This window comes from Oculina patagonica, chromosome 6, assembly GCF_052425735.1.
Source record: "Oculina patagonica isolate OP01 chromosome 6, crgOcupat, whole genome shotgun sequence".
Classification (NCBI taxonomy): Eukaryota; Metazoa; Cnidaria; class Anthozoa; order Scleractinia; family Oculinidae; genus Oculina; species Oculina patagonica.
In genome coordinates, this window is record NC_135763.1 from 5,551,740 (window position 1) to 5,568,898 (window position 17,159).

Consider the following 17,159-nt stretch of genomic DNA (forward strand, 5'->3'; position numbering starts at 1 on the left):
AAAGTGAATTGTCAAGTGGAAGAAATTTTTTTTGTAGAATGCACAACTGTTCTAATAACAGAAAAATGTAGTAAAACAAGAAATAAAAAATCGGAATAGTGCAAGTTGTTTGTTAGATATAGTCTCATATCGAATCTCCTCTTGATTCGCCTGGCGGTTTTAAAGAACCAGCCGAGATGTTTTGAAGTTGTTAGTATTTAATAATTAATAAAATCGTTAAAATGCAGACCACCAGTTGGTCAAAACAAGAGTTTGTTGGTACTCTATTGACATCTTAGTTAGCGGGTCAAGAAGTCCTCTATTACCCACTTAATTTTTCAACTAGCATAAATTATTTTAGCTCACAAGTTGCTGTGACAGAATTTAAATGGTCATGGTACACAACCAAAAATGACTTTGAACCTACTTTTGGAGTTAAGAAATGGGTCACTAGCAAGATTATGGTAGCATCTTTGTGGGACGTTATCCTTTTCACCCAGAATGAAGGTAGTCATCATTCTGCTCTTGATTTTTACAACAAGTTTGGAAGTTAAAGCGAAAAAACAATCCAAAGCAAGGGATACTTCCGGTATGTATATATTCCAATACCTATTTTAAGAAACAGCCATTACACTTAGACAATCCAAATTACTGTTTAGTATATTTAGGTGACAGTTAATGCGATAATAACAGTAACGTAGGCAATTTATTTTTTTAACTCAAATGGATCGAAACGCGCGACTTTACAGCCTCAAAGAGAAATCATATTTCAAGTGCGTCGTCTTTGGTTTCAAAACCAATTTACCAATCAATTAGTCAATTACCATTTACTGTATTTTTGTTATTTATGTTGTGGTTCTATTTTACCCTTAGTACAATTTGGTATTGTCCTTTGTTCTGGTGTATGGTAATATATAATAATAATAAATTTAAAACAAAGGCAACTGAATGCCAGATTGTGACAGAGGTAAAATGAGCCACAACGTTAATGAAAGATTTAACTAATTGTGAAACCCAACGAGGAATTAAGTACGTGCTTTGATTTTTTTTCGTGTCGCTATTTCTATGTGTTGCTGTAATCAAAAACAGATTGAACAGTTCTACAGCTTCAGTTAAAAAGTGACAGTTCTAGATCCTCATCCGTAGGAACTGTCCCTTGTTTTATAGCGACGTCCGGTACGTATGCATAATCCACAGTGACTGACATGCTATTGAAGAAAGTCGTAATGCAAGCCAAGCATTGACCTGGGATCATGCCCTCCCTCCCTCCGTAAAAAAAGAACGCCTGATCGAAGATTAGCTAAGCATCGCCTCTAGGACCTTGGTTATCCGATTTCATGTTTATTAACTGCTTACTACAGTTAAGCTCTTTTAAGCGGCCCGCTGTTACACGGTCACTTATGAAATTCCGGGAATCGCTCCTCGTGTCTCCTAACTGTACCTCAATCAAGCGATTTCCTCTATTTTAAAGCAGACGCGGACATCACGTTGCCTTCCCAGTTAGATTTCGTGGGAGGCGTGGTGACCTAATAGCTAACGCGCCGCATTTCAGATCGAGCGGTCCGGATTCGAGCCCTGGCTGGGGTCACAGTGCTGTGTTTTTGGGAATGTAACTCTCATAGTGCCTCTCTCCAAACCAGTGTGTAAATGGGTAGCGGCAAATTTAATGTTAGGGTTAAATCTGCGATGGAATAGCAACACGGATAAGTGCCCGACTGATGGACCACCGGGATCGAACTCAATAATTACTTTAAGTTAAGATATAATGTGATGTAAAGCAAAACAGGTCGTCTCACAAACGTTACCTTAAAAATGTGCATCATGTGATCTATGTCGCATTATAGATCAAGTTTTTGACCTTTTTTCCATATTGATCGTTAAATATCTCGATTAAACGGTCAACACTACGATCTATACTTGCGAAACAAAATTTATACAATGTCATTCATTCTGTACAGGTAAGTAAATTTCAATCACTCCTTGCAATTTTTTGATGCAGAAAGGTGCATGTTTTAGCAAACTGTAATAATGGTTACTTTAAACCATGGTTATGAGAGCTAATAATTAGTTTACTTTTTTTAAGTTTCCTCATCATTCCAACGTGAACTCAGATGGCTGATTCAGAGAGTACATCCTATAATGAGGACGTCACCCACGGAAAGCTCACAGAAGAACGACGTCATTCAGTTATTGAAGACCAGAAAGGCATTCGCTGCCGCTAAACGCGCCGTTCGTAAGAATGTAGTCAAAAGATCTTCGAGAAGAGACTTTCTGAAAAAAGTAACATCGCTTATCAAAGAGAAGGAAGATGAATCGATTAAATCGTCTGGTAAGATGAAGAATTGGGGTGAAGTAGATTATAATCAGATTTACAGCATAGTACAACGGTACATAGGGTATAACAATCTTATTTTTGGAATTTCAGATTTTCGATTGACAATTCCTTTACGTCTGCATTAACTTTTCCTTTCCTAGTCCATCATCATTTCCATTAGTCCATCATCATTAATGTTTGAAGGTTTCTCGCAAAATCTTAATTGGGCTGAATTGAAAATAATAAACTTGGCGTACGCTGCCTGCTATGCTTTCGGTGGAAATACTTGCAAGTGAATAGAAGCCTTAGGATTCCTTAGAATATGGAGCACTTTTCCATCCATATGGTTGGCAAGCTGTATTCTTAAGAACAACACCTTACAGTTTAGTACAGAACGGTTGAGTGCAGTGTTGTGCAGAAGAGGAGGATACAAGAGTTGAGAGGAATGTGCGGTGAAATAGACTTGAGTGAGACTATAAACTTAATCTCACTGATAGCACGTGCTTGTTCAGCTTTGCAAAATTGGTTTATCGATTGAGTTTAGTTCTGCTACATCGATAATTGTTTAACATTGAATATTTCTCTCTCTTGTTTCAGTTTGTAGACCAAGTGTTGACCTCGCTTTCGTGATTGACGGCTGCGGAAGGAAACCGTTCCATGTATGCACAGATTTTGTCAAAAACTTCATTAAGGGATTTTCGTTTCCGAAGAGTAAAACTCGAGTCGGTGTCATATTGTATTCAAGAAAAGCAAAGTTATTATTTGGGTTTAACTACTTTAGAAACGCTGAAGACTCGTTTGATGCGTTGAACCGTATACGCTTTACATTGAAACAACCAGGTAAACCTGAAAATATTGGCTCCGCCATGACTAAGGCACACGACATGCTTTTTAGTGGCAGCAGAATGGGAGTGCCAAAAGTTTTGGTAGTCATCACAGCGGCTCGGGCTAATGATGACATCATTAATCCATCAAATCGCTTACGGAACGATGGCGTCGTTATATGTGCGGTGGGATTTGGTAATGATTTTGACAGATCACAGTTGGAAATGATAGCTAGTAAGCCAGTTCACGAGCACGTGTTTTCAGGAGACACTTACCAGTCAAGTGAAATCACAGGAGTCTTGAAAAATGATCTGTGTCTAGGTAAGATCTGGAGATAACTATGTGCGTTCTGTTGAAATAAAATTCTTCTGCTACATCCTCTGTTAATTCTTCGTATTACGATTAACATTAGAAACGAAAAGTTGACCTCTCTTGAAATGTTGTGCTCAGGAAGACGTGAAATGGGAAATAATAAACTATATCTCATGTTGAAGTAGTTAGCATTGATTCAGCACTATTGTTATAGGCAAAACTAGTACAAAAGTTTGTTGGTGCCCGAAGTGTCAAATGCAAACGTCAATAAAGCTCTATAAATAGCTTTACGTGGAGGAATTTGTTTCTTTATTTCCTGTACAACTCGAGACTTGAACCAACTTTAGCATACTTTTTTTAACTATAAATATTAAAATCTTCATAAATACCACTCTCCGTTTATCATACTCTGACAAGCTAGGACAATAAGGTTGGAGAGATGAGAGTGCCCAGTAGACTTCGCTATAAAATCATATTCATTACGAATTGAAAATTCGAGGACATCGCATATTTTTGTTTCTTTAATTTTACAGGGCAGTCTGACGCTGTGAAAGAAGATTTTATTCAAAGTTATCAAGGTATGATCAAAGACATTATATATCTTCGAGCTTTTGAGAGCTGAAGACAGCGTGGCCTAGTGGTAGGGCGTTGGAATTGTAATCCGGAGGTTCCGGGTTCAAATCCACCTCCCTGCGCGCCACTAGTTGGATTTGTGTTTGGTGGTCCCAAATTCAAATTATGCGCGCTTTGTAAATAGCCAGCTGGTCAGCCTACTGCCAGCTGGGATTTTTAACTAGTTTATGTTTGATTTATAATATTTGTTTAATTAATTACAGGGTTCCCAATTAGCAAAGTCGTGCTTAATACATTGACTCTTAAATAAAGTTATTTATTTAACTGATAGCTTGATTATCCGTCAATTTCTTGTAGGACCAGCGAAGGTAGTATTTTTATTGGATGGCTCAGGCAACATAGGCTCCAAGGAAATTCAGTCTTATAAACTGTTTGTCAAGGATGTGTATGAAAACTTAAAAATCCCCCCAGGTGGCATTACTTTCGGACTTCTGGAATGCGGCAGTACGCATTACACCCAAAAACGAGTCCTGACAAGAACATTTCAGAGCACAAACATGCTTGACCTTACACTGGACAAAATTGTGCCTACAAATGGAAGTTGTGAGTTGGGACATTCCCTTAAAATGATGAATATGAAAATATTCAAGAAATTGCCAGGTGGTGCTCCAAAAGCATTGGTTGTAGTTTTGGCAGGAAAATCGGCTGACGACGCTACTAACGAAGCGGAGGAACTTAACAAAAAAGGCGTGAGAATTGTGGCTTTCGGTGCCGGTGGTCAGGCTGATATGAGACAGCTAGTCGGAATTGCTGATTCGCCACTTTACGCTTTCAAGGTTCCCATGTTTAAGTATTTGCCTTCGATGTCCAGTACGGTGGTTGGATTTATTAACGAAGGTAATTATAAGTCGATCAACTACGCACTTGTTTTATTTTATTTCTTTCTCTAATATTAAGAAACGTTCATTTGATTCAATAATTTCATGTAGCTACACCGAAATCAAAGTTGCCCTCTTTATTTTGTATATCTTCCTTATGAGGGTTAACAATTGGTCCGCTAAGCGATGGCACGTGTGCGAAACGTCACCAATCAGCCTTGAAAGAATCGAATTGTCAAATTGTTACAACTCGCACGTCAAAAAACGTGAATTTGCATGGCGATACCAAATTGAATATAACCGTTTACCGTTTGGGTCACTTAGCTACTGTGAATCGATAACGCAACCTTCTGAATTACAAATGTATTACTATTTCATGCTCCTGCTCCATTCTGACCTTTGTTTCCCACTTCTACTTTTTCATTTAGTCCCAGTCTTCTTGTTCTCTCTCATTTTTCCTTTCATAAATTGTATAGTGACTGAACCTAATTTCTTCAACAACAAAGTGGCTCCGTCGGATCCTCCTGGATTTTCCAGCGAAGAAAAACAGACTGCCTATCATGATGGACTTGAAAACACTGATTCCTCAGACATCGATGAATCCCCCAACAACGATGATGATTTACTACAAAGTCTTCCTCCAATTCTCGATGAGTTGGAGGGGCATGAACCAGGTACTTTATAAAAATTGCATGTACTTTGCAAGAACGAACTAGAACTTTTAGAACATCAAGGCTTTTTTTTTGTGAAGCCGGCTAATATATCTACATCTACATTTAATATGTCGGTAAAAAGTCCATACGGATATCACACCAACGTCTAAAAATAATTAAAAATACAATATGTACATATATAATAACTGAAAAATTCTAAATTAATTCTAAAAATCTAAAAATTCTAAAATTATATGGGTAAATCACTAAATTAATAAAAATGCTCGCGCAGTCCAGACTGGAAAGACGTAAGAGAGTCGGACTCAACAATCGACGCAGGATGTGCATTCCACTCTCTTATGGTCCTCGGAAAATACGAGTAAAAATACTCATTTTTCGTCGCTCTATATTGCGTATATTTGACTAATTATGGCTGCCGCCAGTTCTGGATTCATTATGTCTACTAAGATAGGAGTCAACATTTATATCTACAAGGTCGTGACTCATTTTATATAGTAATGTAAGTCGGAAAGATTTTCTTCGTTGTTCCAATGTTTGCCAGCCCAACTCCTGGATCATAATGTTCCACTAGAGATTGAACGTTGGCATATATGTCACAAAATAAATATGGGATATAAGAGAGCAAAATTCTTGCAATCGACTGATTTCCGTAAACTCACAATTGATACAAACGTCAAAAATCTCCTATTCAATATGTAGATTTAACCGCTCGACATATTGCCATTAAGAAAATACAAATAAGCACGATCGACTCATTCTTACCTTCAATTTTTGTTTTTGATTGAAGAGTGCTGAGATATACAAGCAAATCTTGAAATATCAAGTTACAATATAAATATCTACCACATTCCTATTATGATTAGGATAAAAGCAATGTAAATATGTAGTAAATAAACCCCTTTAGGCGGCTGGTATATTGGAGGATAATGCCCGAGGCTGAAAGATTGTCGAAAAATGAACAGTTGGCCGAGAAGCGAAGCTTCGAGGGAAAATGTGAAATTTTGAGGACAATCTTTCAGTCAAGGGCATTATCCACCAATATACCAGCAAGCCAGAAAGGGTTTTTTTATAACCCTCCAATTAATTTTTACAACGCGCTTTATTGCCAGTAAATCTATAGGTAAAAACCTACGTAATAAACCTGGAGTAACTGTGGTTGAAACAGATGTAAGTTGATTGGTTTACGTGATTTTTTAACTCTGTGATTTCATTAACAGTTAGAATTGAATAAGGTGACTTCATTCGTTTGTTTTGGGCTTGCCTACAAAATCGGGCGACGGATATCAAATCGGACGGGGTATTTTCACTGATACCCATCGTCTGGTTTTGTACCACGTGATGCGTTTGGTCTAATGAGCGCGGGGTATTTTCACTGATACCCGTCGTCTGGTTTTGTACCACGTGATGCGTTTGGTCTAATGAGCGCGGGCAAACATTAATGGGTGGGTTATAAGTTATGATACAAGTGAAACAATCCTTTGATATAAATCCTACCTTTAGGTAAGTTGTTGCATAAATGCATCTTTTAAAATTCCAATTCACTTGTATCTATAGATTCTTGGATATCTGCACTGGAAAGTGATATTGGGAATCAAGATAATTCTCGCCCGGACCATAACATGCGTCCTTCTCAAACCCCACCATCTACAGGTGTCTATGGCGCACGTCCGACACAGCCATATGTAGGTGAGCCAGATGCTGCCACGCAAAATGATTGGAGTTTTACAGGATCTAAAGCATCTCCCACAACACGGACAGGGGAAAATTATTTTCATGATGTCAATAGTATGGAAGACAATACACAAAGCGTGCAAGGTAACACTTTATCAAATAATCAAGGAAAGGTTTATCCGACTCCTCATAAAAGCAGTTCTGAAGGTCCTGTACCTTCCGTTCAAAGTGGTGGCAGCCCGAACAGCAACAGCAACGGTAATAGCAACGGAAACAGTAACAACAACGGAAACGGCAACGGCAACGGAAACAGTATCGGAAACGGCAACGGCAACGGAAACGGAAACGGAAACGGCAACAGCAACGGAAACGGAAACGTCAACGGCAACAGCAACAGAAACGGAAACGTCAACGGCAACGGCAACAGTAACAGCAACGGCAATGGCAACAGCAACGGAAACGAAAACGTCAATGGCAACAGCAACGGAAACGGAAACGTCAATGGCAACAGCAACAGAAACGCCAATAGCAACGGCAACAGCAACGGCAACGGCAATCCTGCTGCTCAAACTACTGGCACAAATGGAGCGATAAGCCCAGCTACTGCAACCGGTCTAGTTCAAGTCGGTGGTATCCAAGGGGCAGTCTCACAACCGGCTGGTGGTGCTGGAAACACTAATAGTCCAGGAACCAACGGAAACAGCGGGGCAGGAACTATTGGGAGTACAATTGGAGGACCTACAAACCCAGGTCAACCGGCTGGTAAGAAACCGCAGAACATTTTATAAAAGCTAGCGTTAAATTAGAATATTTTGACACATTTCGAATGTATTGGTGCTTCCAAATTTTTAAATAAGATATTGTATTAGTTTTGCTTACCTAGGGATAAGGCCCCCAGCAATCTGGCAACCAGGTTGATTATGCTGTTGCGTTTTTCCCAGGAGAACGTGGGGGCTAGGAACCCATGCCAGGGAGAGGATTATGATCCAAACCCCTAGTTGACCTTTGTTACCCTGCGTCTTTTTTCTCTTGGCAACTCAAGCACTTTATCCCCTACACCTTTTCTCCTATAGACCTTGTTGTTGCTGACTCGTCCCCAGTCGTCTTTGAGTCCGTCTGGAGTCGACTGCTGAACATGGAGGGAAACATGGGAAGGAAGAGATTAGATTACATGGGTTGGGAGCGTTAATCATATGTTTTTGTCCCAATAGGCCCTGTGCAAGTGGTGCAAACGCAATTACTACCCATTCCAGTTCTTCCAATTCAGACTATTCCCATCCAAGCATTATCTCCTGTACAGTCGCCTGCCGGGCAAAATCAACAACCGCCAGTAGCAAATCAATCCATAACCCCAGAGGGAAATAATAACCAAACTGATAGCAAAAACCAAGCTGGAGGGAAAGGAGGAAACAGTCAGAATCCGACTGCACCGGTCAGCACTTTAGCTCCCACGAAAGGTAACCAGGAAGAAGCAAGCGGAAAAGTGCAAGAGGCGCCTGTTAACCCAACAACCCAGCAAAGTAATACTAAATTACCAATTTCTGTCAGTAATGTCACTCCCAAACCCGCGACAAATAAACCGTCACCACTCACATCTTCAGCTCCAGGGCGTCCATCGGTAGGCAGTGGTATGCCAAACTCAGGCAAATCGAGCAAACCGAAAAAAGGTAAGAACAGTCCTTCAACGCCATCCCCTGGAAAATCAGGACCTATTACTGCAACAGCAGTTTCTCCAAAAAAAGAAAATACGTCTAGAAAACCGGATGGATCTAAAAACAAACCAACCTCTGATCCTGCTGAGGCAGGTGGTGCGACTTCTGGCAATGCTAAATCACAGAAACCAAATGGAGCAGTTACGAACCCAACCCAGCAACCACCGATCGTGCTATGCCAGATTATATGTGGATCTAAATGTTGTCCTCCTACATCTAAACCAACAACGAAAAAATCAACAATACCGACATCAAAGACAACCGTTCCAACAACTGTCACCAAATCGACGTCACCAAAACCAACAACAGAGCCATTACCCCAGGTGATTGGAGCACCACCTGTTCCATTACCCTACCCCCACCATCAAGGATCGTTTCCACACGGTGCTCTTTCTGTTCCTCATGAGCCTCTTCCTTTTCCTCTTCCATTGCCTATGTTTATGACTCTTCCACCTGCAACACCCTCTCCACAAGTCAGTTTACATCATGGAAGCCAAGGACATGTTTCCTCATCTCTTCCATTGTCAATGGATATGGCTGTTCCCACAGCAACAGCCTCTATGGAAGACGATTTACCCCATGGAAGCCAAGGGGAAGTTTCTTCGTCTCTTCCATTGCCAATGGAGGCAGCAGCCACACCGGAAATCAACTTACATCATGGAAGCCAATATCCCGTTTTTCATGGTAAGAACTGAACAGTACTGATAATTAACAATGGTATGCATATTTACTCTCGCTTTAATCGCGTACTGTTTTCGCTGTTCAAACATACAATTTCGATCGTTAGCTACTTTAAACAATCCTTTTATGCTAAGTCAAATTTTCGTTTGTTTTCGGGCCTGTAGCCTTAGGTTTGTTTTGCCGGGATATATACATCTTATCGAAGTCGCTTTTTAATGCGTTGATCATTCAGTGATTAAGTCGGTCAGTTGGCCAGTCTTCAGTCGGTTGGAAGCACTCAGATCGTTCGGTGGGTGGGTGGATCAGGGAGAATGTTTCATTTTTAACTCGGAAAAGAGTTGTAGTGGGCGAAGTGAATTCACTCCTTCACTCCTTCACTCCTTCACTCCCTCACTCCTTCACTCGTTTCCTGTTAGACATAGGCACGCAATGCGTGCAAGTGTTTTAAGGCCTCTAGAGAATTAGACCTTTTCTCTGATACCTACATTTCTTGTTAAATTACATAAAATTAACATGCTTTGTCACCAATCGAAATATTGTATTCGTGTCAGTTTTCTTGAAATAACATTATGATATTTATTCAGCTATAAGCTGAGACCGTAAACCTTTGGTTTTTGAAAACCAGTTGGAAAAAACTAACCCAAAACACTCCGCTAAAGATGAATTTATTTCAGTACGATTTGGTGAAAAAAAAATCGCTCGACTTATAGCCAATGATATTATTATTATAATTTGTATTAGCAAACCTTTATTTGTCAGTTTGCTGTTTTCGATTCTTGTTTCATAATAACTTTTCCGAGTTTAGTGGCTTATAGCCACTTTTAGTTATTTTAAATAATGTGATTGCAATGTTATGTTTTTAGGACAGTGCGAGGACATGCACCCTGACTGCGGTTCATTCGTCATGAGTGGTTTGTGTGAGCAACCCAGTCCTTTTCAAGATATATTTAATGTGCTGGAGTTCTGCAGGCGATCCTGTGGTGCCTGTAACAAGTAAGTATATAAGAAAACAATCGTTAAAGCAAAACACGGTTTTTTACTTTAAGTATAATAAAAAGACAGTTGAGCAAGCAAGCAAGTAAACGTGGAAAAAATGTGTCATGGATGAATGAGCGAGCTAACGCAGGAATGAAACTCAATATTTACACACGCAAAGTAAAAAAAAATAGTTTATAATTTTGTTTTGTCATTTTATCTCTCCTAAGTTCAATCAAAAATGATAAGGATATTACAGATGGCTTACAACACAAAGACAAGAAGCCTGAAGATATTGGATTCCCTGAGTACAGCAAGAAATTTCTTAAACGTCAAGTGCGTGGAATTCAAACAACTCAAGAAACACGTTAATAACTGTTTGTGGATACACATATAACCACGCAATGACACGACTTAAGTTTTATTCGAGTGTTAAAAAGTCTGAAAGTTTTGTTTCTCTATTTCAGCCATAAAAGTACCGGTATGGCCTATCACAACATATCCATAAATGAATCTGCCCTATAGTATCTTTATCAGTTGTCATAGCTATCAATTCAATATTGTTCTATTTTCCACCTTACAACGCTAAAACTATTCAACGCTTTTTTTTCTCCTTTTTATACCTAAGTATTGGTTTGTATGAAAATATCATTTATCTCGTAATTCTAGTATGAAACATTACTTTTTGTTTCAGAAGTCTAAGCGTAGTATTTTGTTTTTCAGTATTTTTAGCTTTTTAAAATGTTAATAATAAAAAAGCTGAAATGCATCCCCAAGATTGCCTAGAGCCAGATCTACAATTAAATGTCTGATATCACGATTTTATTGCATAGTTGTCGTTCCACCGGCCGTTAACACATGCAAAATGTGCGACGCTCGCACTCGAGCAGTCCCAAATAGTTTCACTCCGAGACCGGACCGCACTAGCTCTGTTTATTCCGAGGCATTCCTTTTTATGAGCGTAATTGACATAGACTCGCACCGTTTTTTTACGCACTGCTATATCTTCAAAGAAAAGTGCCGACCCCCCCCCCCCCCCCCCCCTCTCCCTGTTCCAAGTGAATAAAAAGCTTTTTCGGCCCAATTTTGGAATTAACCCATTTTGAACCGCTTTGTTGTAAAATTGACAGCCCAATCGAGTAGCCAAAACATGGAATCATTTGATTTGAATATACAGTCGAACCACCACTACAGGCCAGCACTCCAAAATACGAGTGGCGGTTGTAAAGAGGTTCAAAACTAGTGTGATAAGTTCATCGAGTGATGTCTCACGATCTCAAAGCCAAAGTGAGCCGGGAGATGTTCACAAATCTCCAGAAGTTTATAATTTTCGGATACCTTCGTTATTTTCTGCGGTCAGGCGGGTCATCTTTGGCATCCTTAAGTTTTCTTAAAAGAACATTAGGGGATGAACGCTGAACGCTGAACATGAACGCTGAACAAAATTTAACGAAAGGTCGATATCTAAACAAATCAGTATTCAGTAATTTGGGGCTCTAGGTTGTAAGATCGGTTACTTCAGCAGGCGCAATGGCAAGTTTCTTAATGGTAACCAGTAACAACGGTTATCCATAATTGAACATTTTCTTATGTTAACTGTGGTTGGAAGAGTTACTGGGTCACCTTCATATTTGCAAATAAACAGGTCATGACAACACTGGAAACTGATATTTTTTTTCTTCAGTTAGATCCTTGGCAACTTCTTGTAAAATTTAAAAACGTGACTGTTAGTCGCATTGAAACGCGATCGATAATGCCACAAGCTGGATGAATTACTTCTCAACGATGCAGCGTTTAACGTTTTATAGACTATCCTTTTTTGTTTGTTTGTTGTTTATTCTCGTCATTCTTCCACTGGAGGCCAAACCCAGGAAGATTTATTTGAAAGCAAGAAAAGGTGCGTTCAGAAGTCTCATTTAATTATAGATATAATGGATTATGGCTTTTTCTTGGGAGATTTGATGTTAATCACCTAGTCCCAAAGTCAAATATTTCACACCTTAACTTATAATTCATGTGGTTTTCACTACACCCCTCATTTAAAGAAACGCGTTTGGTTAATAAGTCAGCACAAGAACTCATTGACGCGAGTCTTAAGCGGCAATCGCAATTAGTTAAATTAATATATAAACGTTAAAAATGGGAATTCTTTGAGCTAAAGTCCTATATTTTATTCTAATATTTTGTTTTGCTGACAACAATTTCTGATCATTACTGTAATCGGGTTTTCATATAATTTTATTTTAACGCAAGATTACGCAGAAGAGAAGGCAGACTGTCGTTGAAACAAATTTGCTACTTATTCAGTATCACTTTTTAGGGTCGGCCAGGAGTTTTAGGTAAACGGTACACAAGGGGATTTTAAATTGGATATACATTATTTACGCTAAAATTATTCCTTTCATGTGTATTTATTGCATATATTTGAGGGGAAATTTTGGGTATACTGGGTGCATATGTTCAGGTATATTGGTATACCACTTACCCCCCCCCCCCCCCGGACAACCCTGGCATGACTGGAAATGTTTATTTGTTAATGGTATATACCGTGCGCAAATAGTATCAACATGCGTTTGGTTAAAATGATTCAGATTTTGCTGTCACAAAATTCTCCTCACCAACGGAACAAACTCTACAATCTGTTACCATGCTTATCCTGCTCAAATAGAATTGATAAATGCTTGCATTTAAATCGCTCTCAGCTGATGATTTCCCATGTAGAAAATGCTCTTTATTATAACAGACCAATAGCATCAAAACTCGGGCTTGAGACCGACTGGGTACACCTAAGCCAAAGTTAGGGTCTATTTCAGCTAGAATAAATTTTATGTTAAAAGTAAATGTCATGCAATGATATATGGCATCACAGGGAATTTGTGTCGTTTAAAGAACCAATAGTTACACCATAACTTTATTTTCAAGGTTCCTGTAAAGACTATGATCCTCGATGTCCCTCCTTGGTTAGGGCAGGCTGGTGTGACTATCCGCTCTCCTTCAGTGCAGATATCAACATTAGGGATTACTGCATGGCTTCCTGTGGGTTTTGCAACAAGTGAGTAAAACAAATTTATAGTCCATAGCTATAATTAATTATAACATAGCGCGCGCGCAAGCCCTATCTAATTCCTGTTGAGCGATTATGGTATAAATCTTTATCTATGCACGGCCGTGCGTATATAAGATGACGTGTGCATTTGCATTTTAGCTAAGTCGAGTTTTATAGCTGCGAGTTCCCTTTGTCTACTCCGAGTTGGCTTTAACCTCTCGTATCCAGTAAGGGCGAATGGAAAATTGTTATATTTTAAAATTCTTGGACATTTCCTTTCGACTTAAACGAAGTGATAGTCAAAGAGGCGGGAAAATCTGTGCCACGGTGTTCACTTCTTGAGTTGAATGAACCCGCGAGGAGAGCGAACAAGAGAGTTTTCTGTCGAAGATTTCTTCAAACAATCTCCTCCAAAGTCGTCTATACGCCCTGGAAAATTGTGAAAACAGTAAATTTCCGAAGATCCGAAGCAGTATATTTTCTGGAGGTTATACGCCTTGTACAAGTCGAACAAAGCAAGCGTTTACATTGTACTTGTTTACGGCTCCACGGCTGTCATGAAGACTACTATATTATGCTGAAACTGAAGCGAAATTAAGCTCAAAGTGTTTCCAACAAGTTTTTACTTGACGTAGAAGGACAAGACCAAGATTCAAAGGTACAAACTTTAATATTTACGAAAGTGTCGAGCCTAATTTTATGTCGTACACTCTGAGTCTCTGACTGAACAAAATTTAGTTGTCAGTTTTCCGGTCATCCCGTACTAAATTATTTGCTGCTTTTCATCTTCATTCAGTCGCTCTTTTTGTACATTTACAAGTATCTTTAATTAAACATTTCGCATCAATCCTTTTGTTTTGCGTAGTTGAGTTAACTATAACATTTTTGTGGTTTTAAGGAAGGCCGATTGCTGTATTTCTTGTGTTTCAAAACTCGACAAATTTGCTATTTTTAACCAAGTTTGTAGTCGTTATGTTATAAAAGAATTGGTTCATGCTTTTAGCTGTGCGTATATCGAGTTATGGATGCACTTGGGAAGTTTGGAGAGCACTCAAGAAGCTAGAGTTGCTCTCGGCTTTCGCCTCGAGCAACTCTTACGCTTCCTTCGTGCTCTCCAAACTTCCCGCGTGCATCCATAACTCGATATACGCACGCTAAGCATGAACCAATTCTTAAGTGGCCAGAGCAAATTTGATGCAACAAAATGCATGTGCTTATTTCTCCTCTAGTTTCCAGAGGGACGAAAATATCAATGGGTCTTACAAGAAGACAAAGGATACTAAAGACAATTGATTTCCAGAATACAACCAAAAGTTTATTAAACGACAATTTGCTTAATGAGATCTCAATAAGTTGAATAATACACCTGTCATACTGCAATGCAGACAAGGATGAGCCTGGAACAGTGACTCATAAGACAGCAGCTATTTGCATGCTCATGACGTGACAAATTACCTTCGCAATGTGTTTAACGTTTCGTTATTGGACAATAAGATTTCTGCAGAACATAATATAAAATTGGCGGTATTTGTATCAACTTGTGCACAACAGAAACTTCCCAAATGGTTAAATGTTCACACCTTTGCTCTTGGAAAGCCATTATAATAGCGGAGGAAAGTTGACGCAAAAAGTGATTTATGATTTTCTAAGATAAAGTAGTCGAGTGTCTCTGTAAGTTTATTCCTGCACTCGTTACTAGACAAATAGCTAGAGAACTGTTAAATCTGATTTATTTGAATAAAAACATTTTGAATAGTTAATTCTATAAAAAAAAAAAAAAAAAAAAAACTTAAAAAAAGGTATTTATACGGAGAAAGGCACACCAGAAATAAATGATAGTCTGAATGGGGGTACTTTGATAACACTAAACACTTAATTTTTTGGCTCTGTAACATGAAACAGTTAATTTTTAGGCATTTTAACACTAACAGTAAAAAAGTCACTATAACAGTTAATGTTATCCTGAAAGAAACAAAAAAGGCTCCTAAAGGCCAATATTATTTTGTTAAGTATATCAAAAAGTTTTCGGCCATTTTCCGACGATTTCCGATTATTTCGGAAGATTTCCGAGGACTACCGAAGATTTCGGGAGATAACCAAAGATTTCCGGAGACTACCGAAAATTTCTGAAGTCTACCGAAGATTTCCGAGGAGAAATCTGACAATTTTATTACCGCTTTTTGAAGAGCAGATTTTCAATTGCTAAAAGACTCTGGGTTTTTTCACGAAAAACCATCCAAACACTTAACAGTATTTTCTCCGGAAACAATAAACATCAAAAAATTGGCCAATTTAACATCAAACACTAAACATTATGGAAAAATTACACTAAACACTAAACCCCATTCAGACCATCATAAATGACTCCTGACATGAAGCACTATCAATGCATGAAAAGAAATGCTTTCTACCCTGAGGTACAGGTATCCTCTGGGTACCCGTTTTAGACAAATAAAACTGATTGTATTGGTGTAAGAAGGAATACACAGTAATAGTTTTTGTCAGACTTTTTTGATATTAGAAATGACTGACCCTTCTTCTGATGGAATTATAGTTTTTCAGAGCGGGCGGGAATTTCCTTTTTATTCCTGGTCTTGCATTATTGGCCCTATGACAGCTCTGTCAGGTCTGTCAGGATTTACAATTGCATCTTTGGAAGGCGTCATTTTGAGCGTCTGTACTGTAAAATGTCATTCTCATTTTATTGTCTTGTATTTTGGCGTATTCCACCATCGAAACCTCAGACAAAAGTATAAAAAGAAAAGAATAATTACTAACAACCTTTAAAATGAAACCGAGTCATATTTCCCAATGTTAATCGCCCTTTGGCCGAAACCTAGCCTCTGAAGAGGTTTCCCAGTGTGCCGAGTTTACAGCAGAAAAACAAATTATAATCGCCTTGTCGAGCGCGACCTAGTCGCCTTTCCTTTCTCATTTGTTTCTTTTTGGGTTGTTTCGCTCCGCTCGCTGATTTAATTTTGCTTTCAGGGATTAAAAAAACAACTAATTATTGCATAACTGTTACGTATCCTCTGCCGGACTCGACGATTCAATAACACTACTTGACAACAAAATTTAACGAACTGAACGTTTTTCTTATAGCTACCTGCCAACATGTAGTCGTATATCATTTCCTTTTCTTTGAAAGATTGGAAAATAAGAGGCCGTTCTTAAATATATACTAGAGACGTGTCACCCGTCCGTCCGAGCTTCGGCGAACATTTTGTAGTTTGTCTGGTTATGCGTCTCTAGTGTAAAGAAGGACACAAGACGAGTTACCCGTCTAGACGAGCTACTTTTCGAAATGCGTCTTGAAAGACAAATTACGAAAAGAAGCTCCTTCAGACGTTTTACGCTTCGGTCTTGTGTCCGTCTTTATACAAGAGACGCATGACCATGCAGACGAACTAAAACTGAAAATGGTTTGCTTATGGCAAAATTCCAACGCTTGACCGATGAAGATAGCCGCTCCCTTAGACGCAAATCACGGTTGCAACATGAATATGACAATGAAAGTAC

At 38.9% G+C, this 17,159-nt stretch overlaps 2 protein-coding genes across 3 annotated transcripts; both read left to right on the forward strand.

Moving 5' to 3' along the window:
* Positions 1–502: 502 nt before the first annotated feature.
* On the forward strand, positions 503–3,342 carry LOC144656560 (vitrin-like; the record flags this gene model as incomplete). Its single annotated transcript, XM_078516782.1, has 3 exons — positions 503–568; positions 2,063–2,308; positions 2,891–3,342. Coding segments are annotated over exons 2-3 (642 nt in total), but the record flags the coding sequence as incomplete, so codon positions are not given.
* On the forward strand, positions 3,342–11,406 carry LOC144658458 (uncharacterized). 2 transcript variants are annotated; one of them, XM_078518863.1, is made up of 8 exons: positions 3,342–3,439; positions 3,964–4,008; positions 4,361–4,900; positions 5,358–5,555; positions 7,110–7,988; positions 8,438–9,622; positions 10,483–10,612; positions 10,825–11,406. In XM_078518863.1, exons 1-8 carry the CDS (start codon positions 3,343–3,345, stop codon positions 10,964–10,966), a joined length of 3,216 nt encoding a protein of 1,071 aa, XP_078374989.1. In that variant the 5' UTR covers position 3,342; the 3' UTR covers positions 10,967–11,406. The 2 variants fall into 2 exon arrangements, with proteins under 2 accessions (XP_078374989.1, XP_078374991.1); XM_078518865.1 differs by having other exon boundaries at positions 4,367–4,900.
* Positions 11,407–17,159: the final 5,753 nt, after the last annotated feature.

Excerpts from the sequence above, each read along its gene's own strand:
- LOC144658458 (XM_078518863.1), top strand. The coding sequence starts at position 3,343 with ATGATAGCTAGTAAGCCAGTTCACGAGCACGTGTTTTCAGGAGACACT. Across the intron at positions 4,009-4,360 it reads TTTTATTCAAAGTTATCAAG|GACCAGCGAAGGTAGTATTT; the intron begins GTATGATCAAAG and ends AATTTCTTGTAG. Across the intron at positions 9,623-10,482 it reads CCAATATCCCGTTTTTCATG|GACAGTGCGAGGACATGCAC; the intron begins GTAAGAACTGAA and ends TTATGTTTTTAG.